This window comes from Monodelphis domestica, chromosome 7 (genome assembly GCF_027887165.1).
Source record: "Monodelphis domestica isolate mMonDom1 chromosome 7, mMonDom1.pri, whole genome shotgun sequence".
Lineage (NCBI taxonomy): Eukaryota > Metazoa > Chordata > Mammalia > Didelphimorphia > Didelphidae > Monodelphis > Monodelphis domestica.
The window spans coordinates 15,125,511-15,149,382 of NC_077233.1; the positions used below are offsets into that span (position 1 = coordinate 15,125,511).

Sequence of the window (23,872 nt, forward strand, 5' to 3'; positions counted from 1 at the left end):
GGGAATAGAGCAGAGGGCCCAGGCCTCTCTTCATTGTTGGGAAGCTCCCTTTCCATTAACACATCATTCTGAGCAGAGACCCCCCCCCCCATCAACATGCCTGTCTGTGGTGCTCCCATCACCCCTGTCCCACTCTTCATTTGGGGTTTCCTGGGCAAAGAGCATGGAGAGGTTTGCCCTTTCCTTTTCCAACTCATTTCACAGATGGGGAAACTGAGACAAAGAGGATGAAGGACTTGCCCAGAGTCACACAGTATCTATGACCAGATCACGTCCTCCATCCACTGCTGCCCATGCTTGTATCTACCCCATCCTTCAGAATCTCTGGCTCAGCTCCTTGAGAAGGCTTTCTCTGCTTCCTTCTCACCCTTTTCCTGGAATAGGACATCTGAGCTCACCATGGAGCCTAATGTGCCATCTCCAGGGTTGTGAACAGCCTCCTAATGACCCAATCCAATGCCCTTCTCCCATGCTCCTCCTTCTGACTCTTTCTGAAGCCTCTGCTACTCTGGATCACTATGTCTTCCTTGACCTTCTAGTTCAGTGATGGTGAACTTTCTAGAGACCCTGTGCCGTGTCCTCCCCACCCAGGTGAGGGATAAAGTGCTTCCATTGGGCTGTTGGGCAGAGGGAAAGGGAATGTGAAAAAGTGGGTGGGGGGAGGGGAGCAGCTCCCCCCAGGCCCTCTTCCTTTCTAGTCATGCACTTGGGGGTGAGGGGCACTTGTGCCCACAGAGAGCACTCTGCATGCCATCTTTGGTACCCATGCCATAGGTTTGCCATCACTGCTCTAGTTTCTCTGGGTTTTGGGGACATCATTCTCTCCCAGGTCTCTGCCCACCTCCTGAATCCTCCTTTTCAGACTCCTTTGCTGGATTTTCATCCAGGTTACACTAAGATCTAACCAATGGCCACAGGACTTTTCTTTCATTTGGTGATCTCTTCAGCTTCTATGGACTTAATTATCTAGTGTTCACCTCCCTGCTGACCTCCAGACTAGTATCTCCAAGTTCTTCCCCATTCCTCAATCCAGTGACTCTGGACTCCTCGATGGTCCTTGTACAAGATACTCTCTTCTGACTCACAGCATTTTCTCTGATTGCTCCCCAGGCTTACAAAGCTATTTTTCCTCATTTCCACCTCCTGGCTTCCTTGAAGGACCAGCTGAAATCCCTCCTTCAATGGAAAGCATTTCCCTCTCCCTCTTAATTCTAATGACTTTGCTCTACTGACAATTTCCTATTTATTCTGGATACAGCTTGTTTGTACAGTTGTTTATGTGCTATGGCCCCCATTAGACTGTGAGCTCGTCACCACCCTGCCAGGGCTCTCAAGTCCCCATCTCCATATGGAGTTGTGACAGTAGGAGTCTCAGTGGTGTCTTCAGCAAGGGTTCTAGCAACGTAGCTTCCTCCAGAAAAGGAAGGCCTCTCCAGAACCAATCTCTCTCCAGAAGCCAGGAAAGGAAGGCCAGCTACTCACCCAGCTCATCAATGCCAAGTCCAAAGACTAACTCCAAAGGAGAAGTCTCTTGGACAGGAAGTACAGAATTTTGTATAGTCCTTTTTCCATTTCACTTTCTGTCCCTTCCTCCATTTTATGGGAACCAATTGCAGAGTTTAAGTTTGCCTAGCACTGCCCAAGGTGGATGGCAGTAGCCTTTGGAGGTATGAGCTTATTCTAGTAAGTGACTCTGGATTCTCTTGCTTAGTGTTAATCAAAGGTGCTTAAGTTTGTATTGATTAATTTAAAAGTTGCTGATTGATAGTCAAAGAAAGTTTGATTCACTTCATAGGCAGGAGGATGGATAATTGGTTATGAGGCTCAAAAGAGTGGTTCTAGTCAGGTTATGCAAGATTTTAAAGCTGAACAGTTGATTTCTTTTTTCCTAAAGACGATAGGAACCACTGGAGTTTGTCGAGTGGGAGGATGAAATGATCAGAACTGTACTTCTAAGAAAATCACTGACAGCAAGAGGAAGGATAGACTGGAATGAGGAGAGGCTTGATGGCAACAATCTAGGAAAAAAGGGCCAAAACCCAGGTGATCACTTGTGAATAGAGTATTAGAACTTCCCAGCCTGGGTTCCTAGAGAAGCCAGTGAGAATAGGATCCACCAAAGGCTAGAGGTAAAATAGAGAGAGGACCTAACCTGAAAGAAAAATGAATTGATTAGGGCTCCTAAGGAAGACTTCCTAGTAGCAGCTTCAGCCTTGGTTTAGATAGTTTTATAGGAGTTTCAAGAATAGCCAGTTAATGAACTGGACCAATTCGGGATCATTCTGCTAGAGAAAGCGGCTTATTTAGGGTTCTGTAATTAGATGCTCAAAAGCTGGCCATGTCACCTGCATGTCCAACCTGTCAGATAGTCCCTCTCAGAAGAATGAACAAGATTGCTATTTTAGTCACACACTGTGTTTCTAAAATGCCAGTTAAAACGTCCTTTCTCCCTCCGGAGTTCCATCCCCTGGCCTCCCCTCCCCAGTATTTCTTTTGGAATATTGCCACATTGAGGCTGTCCAAAATCCAGGTTCATTAGGGTACTCGCATGGGTCAAGGTAGAGAGGCTCAAATCACAGTTCCATATTCTTATATATTGATTCAGTATTTCACTTTCTTTTGCATATTGTTCATTTTCTCCCCTTGTACTTTTCTGCTTTCAAACCATTTTCAAATCTAGTTTTCCTTTGCTCCACTCAATCATTTTTGTGAATTAGTCCAATTTTCTTACCATTGTCAAAACTTCGGGCAAATCTTTGCTTTTAAATGACCATGACTGAGCCATTCGAGTTTAGTGATATGTTCTCATTTTGCCATGTAGAAAACTTAGATTTTGCTTTCTTATTGCCCAACTTATAAATATTCAATCTAGCCTAAATCCTTTGATAACTCAAACATTTTTTATATTTTACTTTTTCAAATTACATGCATAATAACTTTGAATATTCATTTTTGAAAATGTCAACGTCCAGATTCTCTCTCCTGCTTTCCCTTTCCCTCCTTGAGATGGCAACAAGTAATTTGCCTTAGATTATACATGGGCAGCCATAGAGAACATTTCCACATTAGCCATGTTTGAAAAGAAAACGCAGACTTCCCCTCCCCCGCCAAAAAAAACCAAAAAACCGAACCCCCAAACAAAGCAAGAGTAATAAAGTGAAAAAGGTAAGCTTCCATCTGCATTCAGAAGTCATCGGTTCTTTCTCTGGAGGTGGATAGCATTCTTCATTCTTTGAATTGTCTTGGATCATTGCTGAAAAGAGCTAAGTCAACTGAGACTTGTCATCCCTACACTACTGCCCACCTGAGCATATGCTACCTACCCTTTTGTCCTGGTAGTTTCTCCCATTGTATCCAGGTCTTTTCCCAGGTTGTCCAGTCCTTGGCTGGACCCTTTCCTTTGTATCCATTGTAACTAGGTCACTCCCTGACACCCTGGTCCCTGGATGTGGTTCCTTTCCCAAGCCCGACTGAATCCTGTCCAGGTCCTTTGGACGCTTGTTTCCTTGTAGCCATGGTCATGTCAATCAATCATGCTCCCATGTCCTTAGTTTCCCAAAGATGTAGAAGTTCCCCAAGTTCTATTGTTTGCGGGAGCTATCCCGTAGCGGGGTGATATCTCCCAGGGATGCTGTTGGTGGGCGGCCAGGGCCTTCGGCTCTGTGTCTAAATATTGAACGCTATCCCTCTTCTGATTACAGACTTGGTTTTTCTGACTACTTAAGTCGTTCTGGGGTTTTTCCAAGTTAACAATCTCAACACAGACTCATAGACAATACTCAGTCACACAGCTGGATTAAAGGCTACAGATTCAAGGATCCTTTGGGGGCCGGGTGGGAAAGGGAACTTTTTAGGCAAATTATTTTGTCCAACAATTTGAAAGACCTCATTTCTCTTGTGGGTGCATTCTCTGCTACCTAAGAATAGTAGGGAAGGGAGAGAGGGAGAAGGAGGAAACCTTGGGAATTTGTTTGCAAATTTCACAGAATCCCTGCTTTTAACAGTCACAGGAAAATTCACACCCTGGTAAAGGGGTCCATGAGACAAAACAGACTCCAGACAGCCTTTTCAGTTAGTTCTAATGGCCTGGGCCTGGTACCCCCAAACTATAGAAGGGTTTCAGGTAAACTATAAGCAGTCAATTCCTTTGCTCCCTTCTATACTGTGAGTCCTAACCCAAAACATCCAAGAACTCCTATAGGATGACCCTGAGAGAATTATCCTCCTTGGATCATCCCTTAGATGGACAGACAGATGCTCATCAAGTTGTATCTCAGCCAGCCATCCGGCCTCTAAGCTAGGAGGGTCACCCCCATGTCTTCAGGCAAACCTCCCCCCTGCCCAGGCCTCAGTGCTTACCACTCGAGAGTCACGTCTTTACTGCTATAAGGAGTATAAAGACCCCAGAATGGATGCCATCTGGGAGCAGCTTTCCATCTATGCTCTTCCACCTATGCTGTCCTCCTGGCAGATTCAACATTATCTTGTACATTAATAAATTTCTCTTTTCATTTTGAAGCTGTTTTGGAGTCTTGCATCCTTGTAAAAGGTGCCCTTCCTGAACCCCAGGGGTTCACCTCAAGCCCCCCCAATAGTAATACTATCAGTGCATCAGTAGTCCGGCGAGCCTTTTTCTTTTTCTCTATTTTCAGATTCTACCTGAATTTGTAACTTGGATTGGAACTTTCCTTGTACTGTCACAGTGATTGATGTTTTCCCCAAGATGTACGTGAGAGGGTCATTTCAGTTCATTATGTTAAGGCGGTGATTGTGGGATCCAGGTGTAACATTCCAAGAGATTGGCTCCTGGGTAAGAAAATCACTTGATTGGTTAGGCTAGCATTAACCCATAAATGAGGTGGTCACTGACCGCTCCCTGTATTCAAAGACCATCAATAGATCATTTGGGGAGCTCCTTATTCAGCCCTTTCCTTGGCCATCTCTAACTGGGGAAGAGCCAGTGAGGAGGGGTTCTGTCACAGCTCTCAACTCCTCCCCATCCTCTTGATGATGGTACTTAGTCATGTACCCAGTTCCATGCCCCCAACTTGGGTGGGGGTACCGTTCTGCCTCGTGGCCGCGCTGCCTCACTCTCCTGTATTCTGATTTTTTGGTGATTCCCAGATTTTAGTCTTCTACTTTATCTCCTGCTCTTTTGACTAGAAAGTGCTTCCTGACGGCGTCTCCTGCAGCCCACCCCTTCGCAGGCCCACTCTGCATGGAGGGGGCAGTGAGGACAAGATTCCACTGTGCTGCTTATTTGTTGGCTTGAAAACCACTGGGCTCTTAAAGCACCCTGTTCCCTTCAGGGCTCTTTGGGCCCAAGGCATTTAACCCTTGCCACCACTCCAGAGGTCTGATGCTCTTCGCCATGGCATAAAAGAGGCACTTGAGCTCCCCAAGAGTGTTCCCTCGCTTCTTGGAGAGGGTCATGAAGGGAAGACCCAACGAGGTAAACTGAGGCTCATTCTAAGGAGAAAACCTAACCAGGAGAGCAGTGGCTGAGAGGAAGGGGCAGCCTCTTAAGGTGGCCTGGGCCCTGCCTTGGCTTCCCCTCCTTCTGGAGGTCTTCCATCCGGAGGAAACTGTGCTGGGTGCCTCTGGCCAGCAGCCTGGCGGCTCTTGGTCTACACTGGTGTATGGGGCAGGAGCCAGGAGGAATTTGGGAGGTCCTTCCTCAGGGATTCACTGACTGGATGACCATCTAACTGTTGGGTGTTTCCTCAGGGATCTCTGGGCTTTGGGCATCCCTCTGCTGCCTGGGCTTTCGGCCCTGAACCCCGGCACCAATGTGGCAGGACTGCTTCCATGCCATTCTCGGGCGCTCTTGGCCAGGCCCAGCCCTGCCCCTGGCAGTCAGAAGGCTGAAGAAGGCCCAGGACCAGGCCTCAGGAGCGGGCGGGGCAGGAAGAGGGGCCTGGAAGCTCCTCCTGAGGGCTCAAGGCTCAGGCCTGCTTCAGGATGGCCCAGCTGGAGGGCTGGGAAGGCCCAGAGGCCTGCAGTGTAGCTGCTGTGTGTTCCCAGGGTTCCCCTTGAAAGGAGCCTCCATTGGCCTCATCCCTTCCTCTGGAATCCCTCTCCTCCAGGAAGCCTGGAGCTCTGGGCCAGGGCTGTTCCCGGCGTCCTTTGCAGGCGTCACCCCACAAGGGCAGGCCTGGCAGCGCCCCCCCACACCCCCCAGGTCTCAGGAGAGCCCGCTGCGGGATGTTCTTTGGTTACCAGCGACGTCGGGGAAGATGGGGGGGGGGGCGGAGGCTCCAGCTGGGTGTAGGCGGGGCTTGGGTTCGGTTCTGGCCTCAGAGGGCCCTTTGGCCGGCCGAGAGACCCATTGCGTGGGAGGGTGACCTGCAGGCCCGGCCAGCGCCCGAGGAGCAGTTCGTCCTGGCCCCGGCCTCAGCGGAGGGCCTGGGCGTGGCCGGGGCTGTCCCCGACGGCTGGGCGCGTCCCCTCTCCCGCCCTCGCCTAGGCAGGCCTGGGCTGGCTGGGAGGAGGGGCGGGTCGGCGGTCGGCCAAGGCCCGCCCCGAGCCGGGAGGGGAGAGGGCGGGCCCAGGCCAGCGTTTCCACGTTTGCAAAGTTTGCAAAGTCGCGGCCGGACCGAGCCTGAACCCGAACCTGAACCAGCCGGCCCAGGCCGTGTCCCGCTCGTCTCCGGCTCCCTCCCGAGGGGCTGCATGGCGGCGCTGGCCCGAGCGGCCCGGCCCCGAGGGCTCCCTCCGTCCCCGCCGCCGCCCTCGCTGCTGCTGCCCCTGCTGCTGCTTGGCGTGGCGGGCCGGGCGGCGCCGGGGCTCGGACCCGAGCTCCAGGTGGAGCGGCGCTCCGTGCCCGACGAGTGCCCGCGGGCCGTGCGCGCCGGAGACTTCGTGCGCTACCACTACGTGGGCACCTTCCCCGACGGCCGCCAGTTCGACTCCAGGTACTGGCGGGAGTCCCTGAAATGCCCCTCCCCCCCAGGCCGGGGTGCTCCGAAACTGGGGGAGCCCAGGGCGAGGGGAGAGGCTGGGCTTGGGTCTCTCTGCCCCTGCCCTGCACTTGGCACACACCCGCTCTGGGATCGAATTCAGCCGGGGGGGGGGGGGGGGGGGCTGGATGGGAATCTTGCCTTTGGCACAGTCACGTGACCAGGCCCAGCCCCTTAGCTTTGGAGGGGCCGGAATGGCCCAGGAATTATTCTCCTGGTGGCTCCGCATCCCAGTGGCCTCCTTCCCTGGGGTGCAGCCCTGATCGCCAGGAAGTTTGTCCCGAGTGGTCTATATTTTCCTCCCAACACCCGGGGCCTAGCAGGGCCAGAGCTCCCTCCTTCCTTCCTGAAGGGAGCCTTTCCCGGCTCCTTGGCTCCTCTTAACCCCTTGTGCGACACTGCTGGAGTTGGTTTGCCATTTCCTTCTCTGGCTCTTGTGGCAGATGAGGAAACCGAGGCACATGGAGGGAAGTGACTCGGCCAGGGTCACACAGTTAGGACGTGCCTGCGGCCAGATTTGAGCTGGGGAACATGAGCTTGTGGGCACCCTCAGACCCAGCTCTCCCTCCGCTGCCTCACCTCATTGCCCACCTCCTTCTTCCTGAGGCTAGGCCCGGGCTCGGGGCCCCGCCCCCTGGAGTGAGTGTTTCCAGGGTGAGCCACAAGCCCTCCTCTCCTGGTGAGGCAATGTCCGGGGTAGGGGTGGCCTTCAGGCCCGTGTCCTGCCCCCTCTGGTCAGCCTCCGGCCTCCCATGTGAGTGCTTAGAGGGTCACTGATGCAGCAGGCTCGGCAGGCCTCTCCTAGTGGCAGCTTAAGCAGCGCAGGGCTGGCCCAGCCTCCTCCGGCCCCCCTGGGGATCCTCTCTGTGCCGGCCTGTAGGACTGGGGGGACCCCCTGGGGCTCCCCTTGCCAGTGGCTGCCGGAAAGAAGGCCGGAGGGACCCTCCTCTCTCCCCGCTGCTGCCCCAAGGAAGAAAGAAGGTAATTGGGTAGCGGCTGCCTCTGGGCTCCTGACACTTGGGCCCGGCCACACTTCTTGGCTCCTGGCCCGGCTGGTCTTCTGGATTCCACACTGGCCCAGAAAGTCATCTTCCTCTTCCCCTCTGATGGGGCTCTGCTCTCCGGGCCCTCCCAGAACCCCATGTGTGGAAGGCGGAAGGGCCACCCCTCACCTGGAGGGACTCTGCTTTCTCCTGTGGAGCGTTCAGGGAGTGGCCGGAGATCTCTCAGACCCTTCAGAGTTGGGGTGTCCTCGGGGGCGTCTGGTGGGGCAGAGTAATCTCTTGCCATCTTAGATCCATGCTGAGTCCTGGGTCCCAGGCACAGGTAGGGAAAGCCAGGCCATCGGGTTAGGTGACTTGCCCAGGGCCACCCTGCGAGGAAGCTCTGAGGCCACCCTTGAACCTTGGACCTTCTGTCTCCAGGCCTGGCTGTCCTTGTGGAAATCCAGAGACAGGAAATCCAGAGGCTCTTCCCTCCCTGGGTCCACTCAGGGGCCAGGGCTGCCCTGTTCTGCTTTCAGGCCACGGTCTGCCTCTGTTGTCCTCTCTCCCAGGACACCCAGAACCTAGAGCCCCTTCAGTGCTGGCCCTTGCAGGAAGTCTCCCTTATTTGGGTTCCGGTTATTGTGTGCGATCCGTGGGCATTTGAGGGCCCAGCTCCCGGCTCTTCCACCGCTGAATGGACAGCCTCTGAATTGGCCTTCCAGCTTTTGGTCTCTTCTCAGCCATCTCCATAATTGGTCAGCTCACATTCCTGAAACGCTCTTTCTCCATCTCCATCGGCCTCTCGTTGCCGGACGCACAAAGCAGAGCTTCCGGCTCCTTTCCCTGCTCTCCTCCTGAGCCCGGCGGGCCGTGAGCTCTTTCCCAGCTTGGCCTTCCCGGCGTCCATTCCTCTTTGCCTTCTCCCGATTCACAGTTCTTCCTTCTCCCCTCTCCCAGCTGAGCCTTTCCTGCCCATCCCTCCCTGCTTGGGGAGCTCACTCTCTTTCTTCAAAGCCTGTCATCCTAGCTGGTTACAGACAGCAAAGGATAAAAAGACGGACCTTTTCCTTTTTGTCTGGTGGGTCTCCAGCCCTGAACGCAGCAGCATCTGGCCCGTGGGAGGTCTGAGAGGTCATCAGAATGACGGTCATTCATTGAAGCCCCAAATGAGCCCAGGATGGCCCGTGCTTCCCACGTGCACTCTGGACCGCTCTCCACTCTCACTTGCCACACCTCAGCCTCCCAATGAAATCATTTTTGGTCCCCCCCAGCCTTAATTTAAAAAGTATTTGCCACCGGCTGTCCCTCAAGCTGGACCAAGTCCTGGTTTTCATCTCCATGTTATTTGCCCCATTTGTCCTTCCTCTCTTCCCCTTCCTGGACTACCGGAACCCCTTCCGTAAAGGTCTTTCTGCCTCTTCTCTCTCCTCCTCCTGCCCAACTTATCCCCTCGAGTGCCTTCCCAGGCTCTGCGGCCTCCATCATACCCGCGAGTGTCCATTCATTCATTCATATGGCTTAGTTACCCTTATGAAGAGGGGTTTCTTCTTTCCAAAACTGCCCTCGGCGCTGGACAGTGTTTTACAAGACGACTTGAAGTGAGGGCCCTGGTAGGCTGGCATGGGAAACCGGGCCCATCCCCAGAAAGGGAGCAACGCCAAGCCCGAGGGAGGGCCCGTGTCTGGAATGGACGCCTTCCTCTTCCTCCAATGCCTGGTTTTTTCTAGATGAGGCCTGTCTGCAATGGCTGTTGACCCCACACCTTCCCAGCTAACTTCTTTTTTTTGTTTGTTTTAAATTTTAAATTTATTTCAAATTAAAAGATTTTTTACCTAGCTAACTTGTTTTTATTTTATTTATTTATATGTTTACATTTATTATATATAAATAAATAAAATTAATATTTCTTATTTTATTTCTTGCTTATATTTATATTACATTAATTTATATTGCACAGAGCAGGATTTTACCTATATTTGATATATAGTATGTATGTGCATACACATGTATTCACAGGGTTTATATGCACATATGGTCATGTCCACGTAGGTATAGATCATATATTCTTACCTACTTGCGTATGTGTTTTATGTATATACACACGCATATAGATGAAGGATTTGCTCTAAGTTTAGGAAGTAGCAATCCCATTTCAGTTGGTTCTGATAAAAATGAGTCCCGTTTGCTAAAATGGGTGGAAACTTAAAACGTGAGCTGCAGGCAAGGAGAAATGGTTGCCTTAGAAATAAGAGAGAGCTTCAGGAACAAGAAAATGTTCCCCGAGTGAATGGCTTTGTTTTTGAATCTTGGCCGTTGCCTGTCGCTTGGCACAGCCCCAAAGCAAGTGGAAGGATCTTGGAGAACAGGGTATTTTTTGGCGTTCAAGGATCGCCGAGCTCTTGCTCTAACATTCCTGCTGATCCCAGCTAGCCCCGATAAGTTGTCTCTGCGGAATAGTAGGTGGATCAAGTGTTCCGTCAGTAGAAAGGAAGCAGCAAGGCCAGAGACGAGGCTGAGCCTGTGGGAACCGTCAATGTTAATTCACTCTCAGTTCAGCCTCGCTCCTTTCCATGAGGATGTGCCTCTAACCAAGCTTTGCTACCTTCCAGGCGGTGGTAATGAGAGCATGTTTTAAGATCTTTTTGAAAAAGCGAGTTTAGGGCTCGGTGGCGCCGCTCTCCCGGGGGTCCGTGGCCAGGAGGACCTCCTCGAGCGGCCCCGTGGCCCCGTGGCCCAAGGAAGCCCATCCAGGCTCACCAGGGTTAATTTGGGGAGAAGCGGAGCTGCTCTGCCCGGCACCCCCGGCCAAGTCGATGCCGATGGGAGGCTGCCACGCGTTCAGAGCTTAGGTTCTGATTGCACAAAGGCCCTTTTCTTCTGTAGAGTCGGGATGGAGGGTCAGTCTTGGAGATGGGGAGCCTTTCCCGACGCCCATCATTTGTAGCTTCCTCTGTTTTATTCTGGGTCTCCCTGGAGCTGTGTGTGTGTGACCTCCCCCAGGAGCACCGTGCTGGGCACACAGGAGATTAAACCTTTCCTTCTGCCCCTGTGGGGAAGTTGATGAAACTTTCTGGGCCCTCATCAACTCTCCACATCCTGAAGTTATGGATGATCTGTGTTGGTGAGGGAATTTTCAGGACCCCAAATTCTTCCCCTGCCCCCCAAAGGTCATGTTTCAAACCACTCCAAGTGACTTTTGGGGGGTCTTTCAGCATCGAGTGGCTTTTTGTTGTTTCTGCTCATGATGTTCACTAAATATTCTGATTTTTTCTAGTCCGTATTCTATGCAGCTGAGCAGTCATTTTGAAATCAGATGCTGCTGTGTAAAGGGAACTGACATTTAGATATGTAGCAGCTACTTAAAATAAAAATAATGGTGTCCTGTCATTTGGCTTACGGAGCCTTCGCACTGGCCAGAGACATTAGCCAAGGCTCTCGTGGCCACACTTCTCATGGCTCCGGGATCTTTGGGGAGGGAAAGCGGCATTTCTGCCTTTATTCTGCTGCCCCGGACACTCCCCTGGGAATAAATGCCAAGGCGGAAATGAAGGAGGCCCGCCCTTTTGTCTTTTCCTGGATGGAGTTTTCCCAGACCACTGTCACAGCTTCCTTACCGATCTGTCCTTTAAGGAAGGGGAAAATCATGGCTTTGGGGATCCGGGAGGAAGGCTTTGAGGTGGTGGGCGTAAGGAGGGACCCCAGGACTCACAGGCCCTGAGGATGGGCTGGAATTGGCTGCTCAGGAGGAGCCAGAAGTAGCTTTATGTTTGGAGAGCCATGACTTTCTGCCTGGAGACCAAGAAGGCTTCCGTTGTCCTCCTGCCGGGTGGTCTCTCACGTCTTCTGGGCACAGCTGAGTCACCCCAAGGCAGGGGCATCCTGGGAGATGGGGGCTTGCCTAGGGGGAGGGAGAAGAATATCAATGTCCATTAGCTCAGAGGATTCCCCACCATGACCCTTCGAAGTAGTTGCTCCTTTTGTCCCCGTTTTACAGACGAGGAAACAGGGTGAGAGGGTGAAGTGATTTGTCTAGGGTCCCACAGCCACCCTTCTGACTCTGGATCCCCCCTCACCCCTCACTTCCCCTCTGCTGCCTCCCTGTCAAAGAGGGAAAAGGGTGGCCCCTGTCTCCAGGGCTCCTTCCTCCCTGCCTTCCTTCCCTCTTTGAGACCCGCATTGCATCGCCAGGCCGGGGGCAAGTCCTGAGAGGTCTTCCTTGGGCCGCACAGCTTTTGGTTGATGTGGCTAGAGATGGCCTGCAAGAGTTCCTTGGAGGGCTCATCCCAAGCTTCATCCGCCTTCCGACTCCCCTCCCCAAGGCTCAGCCCAGTGCCTGGCACACAGTAAGAGTTGCCGATGGATTAAAATTAGACTAAGGAGGGTTGGGGACATCTTGGTCCTGGGCACTGGAGCTCACCGATCCGTTCTCCACCGGGCGCCATGATGGAGCATCTCTGCTGGGCTGGGCTGGGGCTCGGGGGCTGCCGGGAAAGGGAGGTCGGCGGCCGGACCTCCAGCTGCCGCCTGGGGCCAGGGTCACCCCAGCTTTGGGGAGAACCGCTCTGATGGGGACGATGAGAGAATGTCATTGGTTTTTGCTTGTTCTCTTCTCCTTTTGGCCTCTGGAATTCTGCCACTGTCCGTGCTTCAGCCAAAGGAGGGGCTTCTCCCTTCTCGTGTGGTACGGGCGCCTCCCCTCCTGCCTATTCTAGTTTTGGGGTGTATTTGCACATGTTTATCTCATCTCTTGAGTTGTTTTCATACAGGAGAATGTTTTATTCTGAACAGTTTGAGCAGCCTTGGGAGAGAGCCAGTCCCCAGCTGCACGCGGTCCTCTCCGCCTCTCCGTAGTCCTTCCCGCGAGGAACTGAAGTCGTCCTTAATGCCACAGGAGGAAAAGGATGTTTTTAAATGACTTCCCTCGCATGAGCCTCACAGCCATTTCCATATGGGTCACATCTGGGGAAGTAGCGACGGTCCCTATAAATAGAACTGGCTCACTGGAAGGGGGGGGCAGCTTTCGGCTGAGTTGTTCAGGAATTCCAGCTGGGGGCCTCTTGGACCTCAGGGTTTGGATGGGGCTGGCTTGGACTTGTACTGAGGAGAAGGGCCAGCCGGAGCTGCGGGCTGGGGGGCTTTGAGAACACCACTTGGAGGGTATTTACAAAGTGAGAGAGAGGAAGGCCATCCAGTGGGGGGAAATAGCAGGCAGACCTTCAGAATCGAAGCTGGACAAGGCCTGGACAGGCCGTTCTAGGCCATGACGAGGGAGCCCACATCCCCCACCAGCAGTCACCCAGTCTCCTCTTAGAGACATCCAGTGTGTCTAGGGAGACCCGCTCCCACCCGGCTGGAAGTCGTAGGAAGTCTTTCTTCCTTGGAACTAAAATCCACCCCTCGGTGGCCCCTAGTTCTGCCCTCTGGGAATCTCTCCTCCAGAGGAGGGCCCTCCAAGTATTGGCCCTAATCCATTCAACATTTATTAAGCACCCGCTATGTGCTAGCGATACAATTAGTCAAAAGAAAGAGAGCCTCCACCCCCCCAGAGCTCATGCTCTGAAGAGGGAGGCTGGAGAGGATGGGGATGCATGGTGTTCCTGGTGCAGGGACAGTGGGCCACTGTAGGGTTTAAATGAATATCCAGCACTCCAAGAATTATATTTTATAATTCATTAATAATCACTTGAAGTAGAAGGAATAAAAAGGAAATAGAAGTAAAAAAAAGAATTATCTAACAAAATTAAGGCCATGTGACTAAGCTCTCCTTGCCTGTTTAAAAGAACCGCTGGCAGCTGCTCCAGTCACAGGAAGCAGAGAGCGAGAGGTGGGGCCACAGCAAAGTTATACCCTCCTTACATCAGCATGCAAGGTGAGCAGGAAAGTGGGCTGCTGGGAATCGTAGTTCAAGGGTACAGAAATCAATTACACACCAGAGAGCAGCACATGCCAAGTATGGTGAGCTGAAGTCAGGTTTTGCCTTCTATAAAGGAAGGCATTGGGAGGAATTTGGTCCTTCCCTCTCTAGGCCTCCAGTCAGAGGAGAGAGAACCCCAAGTCTGAGTCCCCTCAAATTTGATAAGCATGGTACCCCTTCAATTCAACAAGCCTTTTTTAAGCCCTTCCTGTGTGCCCAGTGAGGGAAGGAGAGACAGACCGAGAGAGAGACAGACAGACAGAGAAAGAACGTCCTTGCTCATAAGGAGTCCACTCCTAGGGGAGGTGGGGAGAGTCAGGTATAAGAAGGCTGGAAAAGTGGGCAGGAGCTCCATTCCAAAGGGCTTCATAAGCCAAAGAGGAGATCTTTGAGGCTTTTGGGAGCCATTGAAGTTTATTGGATAAGGGGGTGACCTGGTCAGACCTTGGCTGAAGGAGGGTCATGTTGGTGACCGAATAGAGAATGGACTGGAGAAAAGGGGGAGAGACTTGAAGGGGAGACAACTTAGAAAGTGATTTGGTTCATTCAGATGAAAATAAAAAAAGACCTGCACCAGGGCGGTGGCCTTGGGAGTGGAGTATCCCAGGAAACAATGGATTTTAGATCAGGAAGACCAGAATTCAGATTCCAACAAAGATGCTTCCAGGTGGTGTGATATGGCGAGTCACTTTCTCAGTTTCAGCTGAAGATCAAAATAGCAGCTCCCCCATGGGGTGGTGAGGATCAAAAAAGATACTGTCTGTAGAGCCTTTTGCAAACCTGTTGTGATTATTTTGGAGGATGATGGCGGGTTCAGTTTAGACATTCTGTGTTTGAACTGGCAGAGGGTCATTCAGGTAGATCCGTTCTTGAGGAAATTAAAGATACGAGAGAGATTAGGGTTGGAGATGTCGATTTGGAAGTCATTTTGGTAAAGATGAAAAGCTAGAAGAGGGCTTTAGATAGAACTTTGGGCTGTCATGAAGCCCTCTTTAAGGAGGCAGGAGACATGATCCAGAAACAGCTTTAGGAGAAGGAGCAACAAGAGACTGAGGGGTTGGGGGGGGCAGTGTATGGAGGCAGAGGGGATGACCTGCAGGATTAAAAGCTAGGGCGAGATCAAGGAAGCTGAGGACTGAGAAGAGCCCATTGGCCAAGGGGTCAGGTTTCCTAGAAAAAAATTCTCTGATTTGTCTTGTTCTCAAGTGCCCCTCACTTCTTGCGCCTTAGCAGTCTGATTTCTGGTCTCACCAGGCAGCTAAAACCACTCCACTGCACTCCCAAGGCCTCCTCCTAGTTGCCCTCCCTGCAGTTTGACCACTGCTGGCCATTCCCTTCTTCTGGATGTTCTGCCCTCTTTTGCCCTCTGGGACCAGCTTTCTTGGCTTTCCTTCTACTTGATTCCTTCTTAGTATCCTGTGTTGTCTCCTCATTGGTCCGCTGACTCCCAAGTGGGGGTGTCTTCTTTTCCTCTAGTCCCTTTTCTTTGTGATCTCTAATCCTAGTGGCTCAGGACTCCCGTGTTTCAATTTTGAACCCTAATCTCTCTCTGGAGCTCCATGTCAGCCCCACTAAACTGCCTCCTTGGTCCCGTCCCCTGAATGCCCCTTCATCCTTTCAAAGATACATCTTGAGACTGGATCTCCCCCCACTCAATGGGCTCTTCCTCTGGATTTCCTTCTCTGGAGGTACCCATCCTTGCTGTCAGCCAGGTTTGCCCCCTCCTCTCTCTCTCCTTCACCCAGTATCTCCCACATCTCCCTTCCCTTTGGTCAGCCTGCTGTTAGATCAGGCTCTCCTATTAGAATGGTCTCCTCATTTGTCCACGTGCTTCCAGCTCATTCTCTGCGCATTGCAGTCCAAAGAATCTCTCCGGCCTAGGTCTCACCTCGGTCCTGTCTTGCTCAGAAGTCTGTAATTCTCTATTGCTTCTAGAATCAATGCCTGCCAGCATTGGGAGTCCTCTGCAGGCTGTTTGGGACGTGTCTTTCTAGGCGTGTTTCATTTTGCCCTTTGCATCCTGTTGGAATGAACGAATCCCCGAGTGCTTCCTCTGCGGTAGGCAGCCAGAGGGGCCCTGGGCTTCCCCCCAGTTTGCCTGGCACACTGGCGCCCCATGCTTGGAGTACGGTTGGCTCTGATGCTCTGAATCCTTCTAGGGTCGCCTCCATCACCATCTCCTGGGAGGAGCCCTTCCTTGTGGCCCACTGTTCCCTTTCCAAAGTCTCACAAATGATGCCTTAAATTTTTGTTCAGGCGCGGTCCTGGTTAGGAGGCGAGGGTCATCCGCCATAGGGAGGCTACAAAGAGAGGAAGAAAGAGTCCCTGTCCTCGGGGAGTTCAGGCCAGTGGGGGGAACAGCCTGCGGGGGCTATGTCCAGACAAGATCTACGTGCAGGATGGATAGGAAGTAGTCCACAGTGGGAAGCAATAGCAGGAAGAAGAATCAGGGAAGGCTTCCTGGAGAGGGGGCCTGCCAGGTTGTAAGGTGCAAGAAGATGGAAAGGGTGGCGGCCGTGTGTGTGAGATGTAGATTGTGAAGGGCTTGAATGCCAAACCATTCGAGCATTGTGGGTATGATCCTGGAGGGCAAAGAGAGCTGCTGGAGCCTTTTGAATTGGGAAAGTGGGGGGGATGACAGATGGGTGCCCCAGGAACTCCGCTTGGGTGGCCAGGGGCCTGGAGTGAGGAGGGATATGAGAGCCGGAGGCAGTGGGAGTGAGTAAGGGGAGGGGAGCAGTCCGTAGAGGGAACAGGGGACAGGATCTGGAAGGTGACAGAGGGAGGAGGCAGGATGACACTCAGACTGGGGGTGTGAGAGGAGGATGGGGGAAAAAGCGTGAGTTCACTTTTGGACATCGGCCCTTCTGCCACGTGGCAGTTGGTGATTCCGGACGCATTCAGGAGAGAGGTTAGGACTGGATAAACAGATGGGCTGGCTGTCCACAGAGATGATCATTGAATTTGTGGGAACTGATGAGATCAGCGGGTGACGTAGAAGAGGGGTCAGCTGCTGCGGTTTAAGCACAGGAGCAGAAGCAGGGACAGGTGTCCGACAAACCTAGACAGAAGAGCGTTTCAAGGAGAAGAGGGGGATGGACAGAGAGGTCGAGGGATGGGGATCGAGGAGAGGCCATTCAGAGATGGGCAGCTTTGGGGAGGGCAGCTGCTGCTGAACGATGAGGCTGGAAGCCAGACTGTAGGGCGTTAAGAAGCAAGTGAGAGAAGAGGAGATGCAGGCAGTTCTTACAGAGAGCCTTCTCCAGGAAGGGGGAGCCACAAAAGGGAGGACAGAGGTGGAATGATAGCTAAAGGGGTTAGAGGTGTAAGATTTAAATTAATATTCAACACTATAAGAATTATATTTTATAAAGCATTGATAATCACTTGAAGTAGGAGGAATAAAAGGAAAAAGAAGTAAGAAGAAAAACCCAGTTACCTAACAAAATTAAGTCCATGTGTTTAAAAGGCCTGCTTCACCAAAGCTGCACAGGAAGAGAAGAGAGCAAGAGGCGGGGCTACACCAAATTTTATATCCTTCCTACATCAGCATGTAACATGAGGAGAATGGTGGGATGCTGGGAGTTGTAGTTTCAGGGTACATATCCTAATTATACAATACCCCCCTGTAATTCCCATGGGAAGCAAGCATGTAGAAATCTCCCAGATTTACATTCCTAGTTTCCTCATGGAATGAGTACACATAACCAACTTATATCTCTAAAGATCTCTAAACAGAGGTACATACAATATTGCATTTACTAAGGGGAAATTACAATAATTTGGGGATAAAAGGAAAATAAAAGAGAAAGAGAACAAAACCAATGATTGCTAGGCGCATTGACAAAAAGCCAATTAGAGGGTAGTCCCCTTTGGCATAAGAGTGTACATACAAAATAAATGTGTTCAACCCCCCACAGTTCAATTTCGCCACATCCCCAAAGTTCATTCTGGATCTTTTGGTGCAGTGTGTGGTCTTTGCAGGCATCTTCACAGCATCTTCTCCAAACAGTTCACTTTCTGGATTTGGGGAGGTAGCAAGTTTCTTATCCTAAAATTACTCTCAAACAAGATATTTTTTTATAAATGTAGAATTATATACAATTTATACAACCCCCCCACCCCACCCCCAAGGAGAGTGTTGGCAAACATGGATCACCCAGGGATATATGGCTGAGTTATGAGTTATGTGAATCAATTGTTAAAAGGAAGTAAAAAAAATAGAGGAAAAGAAAAAAATCAAAAATAGTATAACAAATTCTGAGTAGGCAAGAATAGGTCCTAGTATATAGCAGGTCCTAGTATCAGGGCCCAATAAAGTGATTTATGCCCCACAAGCCTGTAGGACCATTGTAGCAGTATGCACTTACCCAGTCAGCAGCCAGGACTACAGAAAATTGCTACACTCATGAAAGACAGAAAAGGGACTAGATTTTTGTAGCATTTGCTGGTCTGATTTTACCTTTCTCTCAGAGATAGGGGAACCAATATTCTAGAAAGCCAAACTGAGGTAGGGGTCAGAATGTGGCATGGAGAAGATCTGTGTCTGAGTGATGTCAAACAGCCACAACCTTGAGCCTCAAACGAGTCCTCTGTCTTGGTGCAGATCTCATCAATCCCATTGGGATTGGTTGGTCTCCTTGACCTTGTGCTCATAGGCACTGTGCAGATTAATTTTGTGCTTCCTTGGCACTGTGCAATGGCTCTTTTGTGATCCCTTCTCCTGGAATCAGACACAATTATTAATCAAAAACCCACAATGTTTATCAATCAGTGGCAGGTTTCCATAGTCTAAAGCTTTGGGGTATGCATTGATATTAGCGTTAATAGATATTGTAAACTTATGTTAGTGCAATATCAAAAAACCATTAATGCTGGTAACGTGCTTCATGAACAAAAAATGAGAGAAAAAGAAAACTCAAATACTCTATTGCATGTACAAGGAAAAAATAATAAAATGATAATAAAAATTTTAAAAATCAAAAATACATAGCTTACAATCAGTGACACACTGTTTGCCCAAGGAGAGGCAGAATGCAAAGGTTTCTCACTCAAACCATTTCCTTTTTAACTTAGCTATGATCTACAGTGTGAGTGTACATAATTTTCACTAAGAAAACAGCTTTAAAAAAAACAGGGATCAGGATGGGGGAGCTAGACACAATTGAGGAGGCGATGAGGAAGCAACCAATATCCTGGGAGAGGTTGAAGATAAGAGAGTGGGGACGATAGAGGGGGATGGCTGCTGGACTGGATGGAATGGCATTGGATTAACTTGTGCCTGTCTAGGGGTTTGCCTTGGCAAGGAGAAGGACTGTCTCATTCTGTGAGATGAGGAAGGGAGAAGAGGGAGCTTCCATTGGACCTCCATTTTTTCCATTAAATATCCATTAAAAATCTCAGTGGGACGGTAGGTAGGGAGCAGAGAAAGCTGGTTTAGGTGAGTGGACAGTGCCAGGAGCTGATGGTGTTGCTCTCTGCAGGTGAGCAGGCTGGACACCATGATAGAGAACATCCTTTCTTCTCTTCCCTCAATGAGAATAGTTTCTCTACTAAACAGTGTTTCTCCTCTTCCTCTGGAAGTCTGGAGACCAGGCAGGAGATCTGGCACAATGGATTCTCTTTCTTTCCCATCAATATTCAACTGCTTCTGAAGTCCAGCATACCTACTGCTCCTGTTCTCATGACACCCTTACTTACCTGTTCTTGCTCTTCATCAGTCAGTCAATCAAAGAGCATTTTAAGAGCTTCTTACATGGTACCAGGCAGGCATTCTATTACCTTTTAAGGAATCTAAATTGCTTTATAAATTCTCTGTGCATCCACATTAGGTCTTGTTTTTATGTTTTTATCTTCATAAAATAATTTGTGTTTGGGTTATCAGAATTTCCTTCTTCTTTTACTCTTATTTTTTTTTGTTGATATCTTTTATTTTTACATTAGTTTCATGTATGAACGTGTGATCTTTCTTCCCTCCCAGTAAGCCACATATTTTATGTCAGAACAAAGAAACCAAAATGGAAAAGCAGGAAAATCAATCAGCAGGAGATGGAGCCCAGGACACTCTTCCTTAGAGATTCCCTTCCCTCTGGCCAGATCTCCCCAGTTTTTAAGTTACCAGCCTGCCTGTGCCTTTTCTGAACTCTTCAAAGACACCCCCCCTCCCCACTCCCTGCCATCTCGGGTCCTTTTTGAATGACTCTTTCCTAATTAATTCCTAATTGATTTGGAATGGTGACTTTCTACCACTTCCTCCTCCTTTCTGCCACCAGCTCCTGAGAATTCCCCAGTGGCTGCATTAGCCATCAGCTTCTCTGTGTTGGGACACCAAGCCTTCCAAGCTTTTGAAGAAGATACTTAAGACAGACATCTGCCTTTTTGCTTCTTGAGGTCTTGCTTCTACTTGCGATCTCTATCTTGACTGCTTCATCCATTTCTTCTTTTCTTTTTAGAATCACAACTTTGCTGAACACACCTGAAGCTGGGCTTAGCTGATGAAATTGATTTACTACATAAAAATTTTTTACAATCTTATTTCCTCCCAATTACATGTAAAAACAGTTTCTAACATTTTAAAGAATATCAAGGCTTGAATTCTCTCCTTCCCTCCCCATCTATCCCCTTGAGGTGGTAAGCAATTTCTCATAGATATGACATGTGTCATCATGTAAAACACTTTTCCTTATTAAAACTAAAATTAAGAAAGAAAATGAAAGAAGTTTGCTTTGGTCCAGATTCAGACTCCATCAGGTCTCTGGAAACAGGTGACATTTTTTTTTATCATGAGTTCCTTGGGATTATTCTGGATCATTGTAGTGCTGAGAGTAGCTATGTTATTCATGGCTCTTTATTGTGCAGGATTCCTGTGCACAATGTTCTCCTGGTTCTGCTTATTGCACTCTGCTTCAGTTCGTACAAGTCTTTCCAGTTTGTTTCTGAGCTCCTTTTGCTTGTCATTTCTTACAGGATAATAGATTTCCATTACAACCATATACTATAATTTACTTAGCCATTCCCTAATTGGTGGGTAGCACGTCACTTTCCAATCCTTTGCTCCCACGAAAAGAGCTGCTTTAACATATCTTTGTCCATAGAATCCTTCCCCTTTCTGTTTTTTATCTTTTGGGGATTCAAACCCAGTAATGGTAGTGCTGGGTCACAGGGTAAGCACTCTTTTATAGCCCTTTGGGCACAGGTCCAAATGGCTCTCCAGAATGATTGGATCAGTTCACAAGTCCTCCAACAGTGCATCGCTGTCTCAGTTTTTCCACATTTCCTCCAAGTTTCGTCATTTTCCTTTTCTGGCACATTAGCCAGTCTGATAAGGTGTGGGATGGTGCCTCAGAGTTGTTTTAATTTGCATTTCTCTAATTAATAGTGCTCTAGAGCGTTGTTTACTTGACTATAGAGAGCTTTAGTTACTTTGTCCGAGAACTACTTGTTCATATCCTTTGACCATTTCTCAATTGGGGACTGACTTGTATTCTTATACATTCGACTCATTTCTCGACATATTTGGGAAATGAGACCTTTATTAGAGATTTATAAAATTTTCTTGCACCATTATGATTACTGTGTACTACTCTCCATCCAGTTTATCCCTATTTAGTTTCTAACCACCACATCTCCTAATTTGCCCTCTTTTTAAAATCAGCCCCACCTCCCTTCTCATTCTCTTTTCCTCTTTCCTTTTCCTTTCCTAAGACAGATTCCTATATCCAATTGATTGTGTATGTTCTTCCCTCACTGAGCCAGTTCTGAGGAGAGAAAGGTTCGTGTGCTTCCCTCCCTCCCTCACCCACCTTGTGTCTCCACTTGGGCTTCTTTTATGTGAGATGATTTCCCCCATTCTATTTTTCCCTTGCCTCTCCTCCCAGTGCATTCCTCTTTCTCCTGCTTTAATTTTATTTTAAAAATTTATCCCGTCATATTCAACTCACACTCTTGCCCTGTAAGTGTTTACGCCTTCTAACTGCTCCAGTAATGATATAGTTCTTTGGAGCTACAAGAATCATCTTCCCACGGAGGTATGGAAACAGTTTAACCTTATTGAATGTCTTTGGATTTCTCTTCCTGTTTACTTTTTTATGATTCTCCTGAGGCTTGTATTTGAGAGTCAGATTTTCCATTCAGCTCTGGTCTTTCCATCAGGAATGTTGGAAAATTCTCTAGTTTATTGAATACACATTTTTTCCTCTGAAGGATTATGCCCTGTTTTGCTGGGTAAGTGATTCTTGGTTGAAGTCCTGGCTCTTTTTGCCTTCTGGAATATCATATTCCAGGCCCTCCAATTTTTTAATAAAGAAGCTGCTAAAATCTTGTTATCCTGACTGTGGTTCCACAATACTTGAATTGTTTCTTTTTTAGCTGTTGGCAATATTTTCTCCTTGACATGAGAGTTCTGGAATTTGGCTATAACATTCCTGGAAGTTATCCTGTTGGGATCTCTTTCACGAGGTGATTGGTGAATTCTTTCAAATTCTATTTTTCCTTCTGGTTCTAGAATATCAGGGAAGTTTTCCTTTGGTGATTTTTTTTCCCTTAAAATCCTTACCTTCTGTTTTAGAATCAATGCCATGTATTGGCTCCAAGGCAGAAGAGTGGTAAGGGCTAGGTGATGGGGATTAAGTGACTTGCCCAAGGTCACACAGCTAGGATGTGTCTGAGGCCAGATTTGAACCTAGGACCTCCTGTCTCTAGGCCTGGCTCTCAATACACTGAGCCACCTAACTGCCTGATAATTTCTTGAAAAAAGATGTCTAAACTTTTTTTTTTTTGGTGGGGTCATAGTTTTCAGATAATCCAATAATTCTTATCCTGGATTTATTTTCTAGATTAGTTGTTTTTCCAATGAAATATTTCACATTTTCTTCTATTTTTTTTTTCTGTTTGAATTTGTTTCCTGATGTCTCATGGGATTATTGGCTTCCACTTGCCCAATTCTAATTTTTAAGATGCAATTTTCTTGAGTGAATTTTTGTACCTTTATTTCCATTTGGCCAGTTCTGCTTCGAAAAAGAGTTCTTTTCTTCAGTGTATTTCTTCTGGGGGCAGCTGGGTGACTCAGTGGATGGAGAGCCAGGCCTAGAGATGGTAGGTCTTAGGTTCAAATCTGGCCTCAGACACTTCCTAGCTGGATGACCCTGGACCAGTCACTTAATCCCCATTTCCTAGCACTTCCCACTCTTCTGCCTTGGAACCAAAACACAGTATTGATTCTAAGATGGAAGGTAAGGGTTTTTTAAGAAAAGTTCTCTTCACTGCATTTTAATACCTCTTTTGCCAATTGGCCCATTTGCTGTTGTTATTGTTGTTTTGGTGTCTCCTTTACCAAGCCGTTAACTCTTTTTTTCATGATTTTCCTCTATCACTCATTTCTTTTCCTAATTTTTCTTTCCTCTCATTTGAGTTCTTTAAGAATATTTTCTTTTCTCAATTAAACACAATAACAATTTTTAACATCCTCCAGAATAAGATCCAAATTGTGTCCTTCCCTCCTCCCTCTTAGAGCCGTTTGACCTGGGTTTTCACATATGTGATCATGCAAAACACATTTCTGTGTTGGTGGTGGTTTTGGTTTTTCATATCCTTTTTCAGCTCATTAATTCTTTTTGGGCTTGAGAGCAATTTCTGTTTTTCTTGGAGGCTTTGGAGGGAGCAGTTTTGGCTTTGTTGTTGTTTTCCCCCAGTTTGTGTTGTTTCTAGGTTGAGTTTCATCGTTGTTGTTTGCTCCTTTTTCTGCTTTTTCCCTTCTTTTAATTTAAAAGACTGTGCAAGTTGGGCTCTGGAAGGGTCTTTGCTCAGCTGCCTTCAGAGCTGGCTCTGGGGGTCTCCCTGCTTTCAGTTCTTCCAAAGTTATGTGCTGTGGGGGACGGGCCCTGCTCCAAATAACCATTTTTTCCCCGTCGGGCTGTGCGCGAATCCCCAGCTCTCCAGTGTGTGCGCTGTTCCTCCTCACACCACGCCTGTGCCCCGGGATTCTCCCTGTGGCTCTGTGGCAGGAGTCTCGTCCC

General features: G+C 48.9%; 1 protein-coding gene across 1 annotated transcript in view; it reads left to right on the forward strand.

Moving 5' to 3' along the window:
* The first annotated feature begins 6,492 nt into the window (after positions 1-6,492).
* Positions 6,493-23,872, forward strand: part of FKBP9 (FKBP prolyl isomerase 9) — a 30,253-nt gene continuing 12,873 nt past the window's right edge. The window contains exon 1 of the mRNA XM_001376611.4: positions 6,493-6,914. Coding sequence (XP_001376648.4) covers positions 6,673-6,914 — 242 coding nt within the window. The 5' untranslated portion in view covers positions 6,493-6,672. The remainder of the gene's footprint in view (positions 6,915-23,872) is intronic.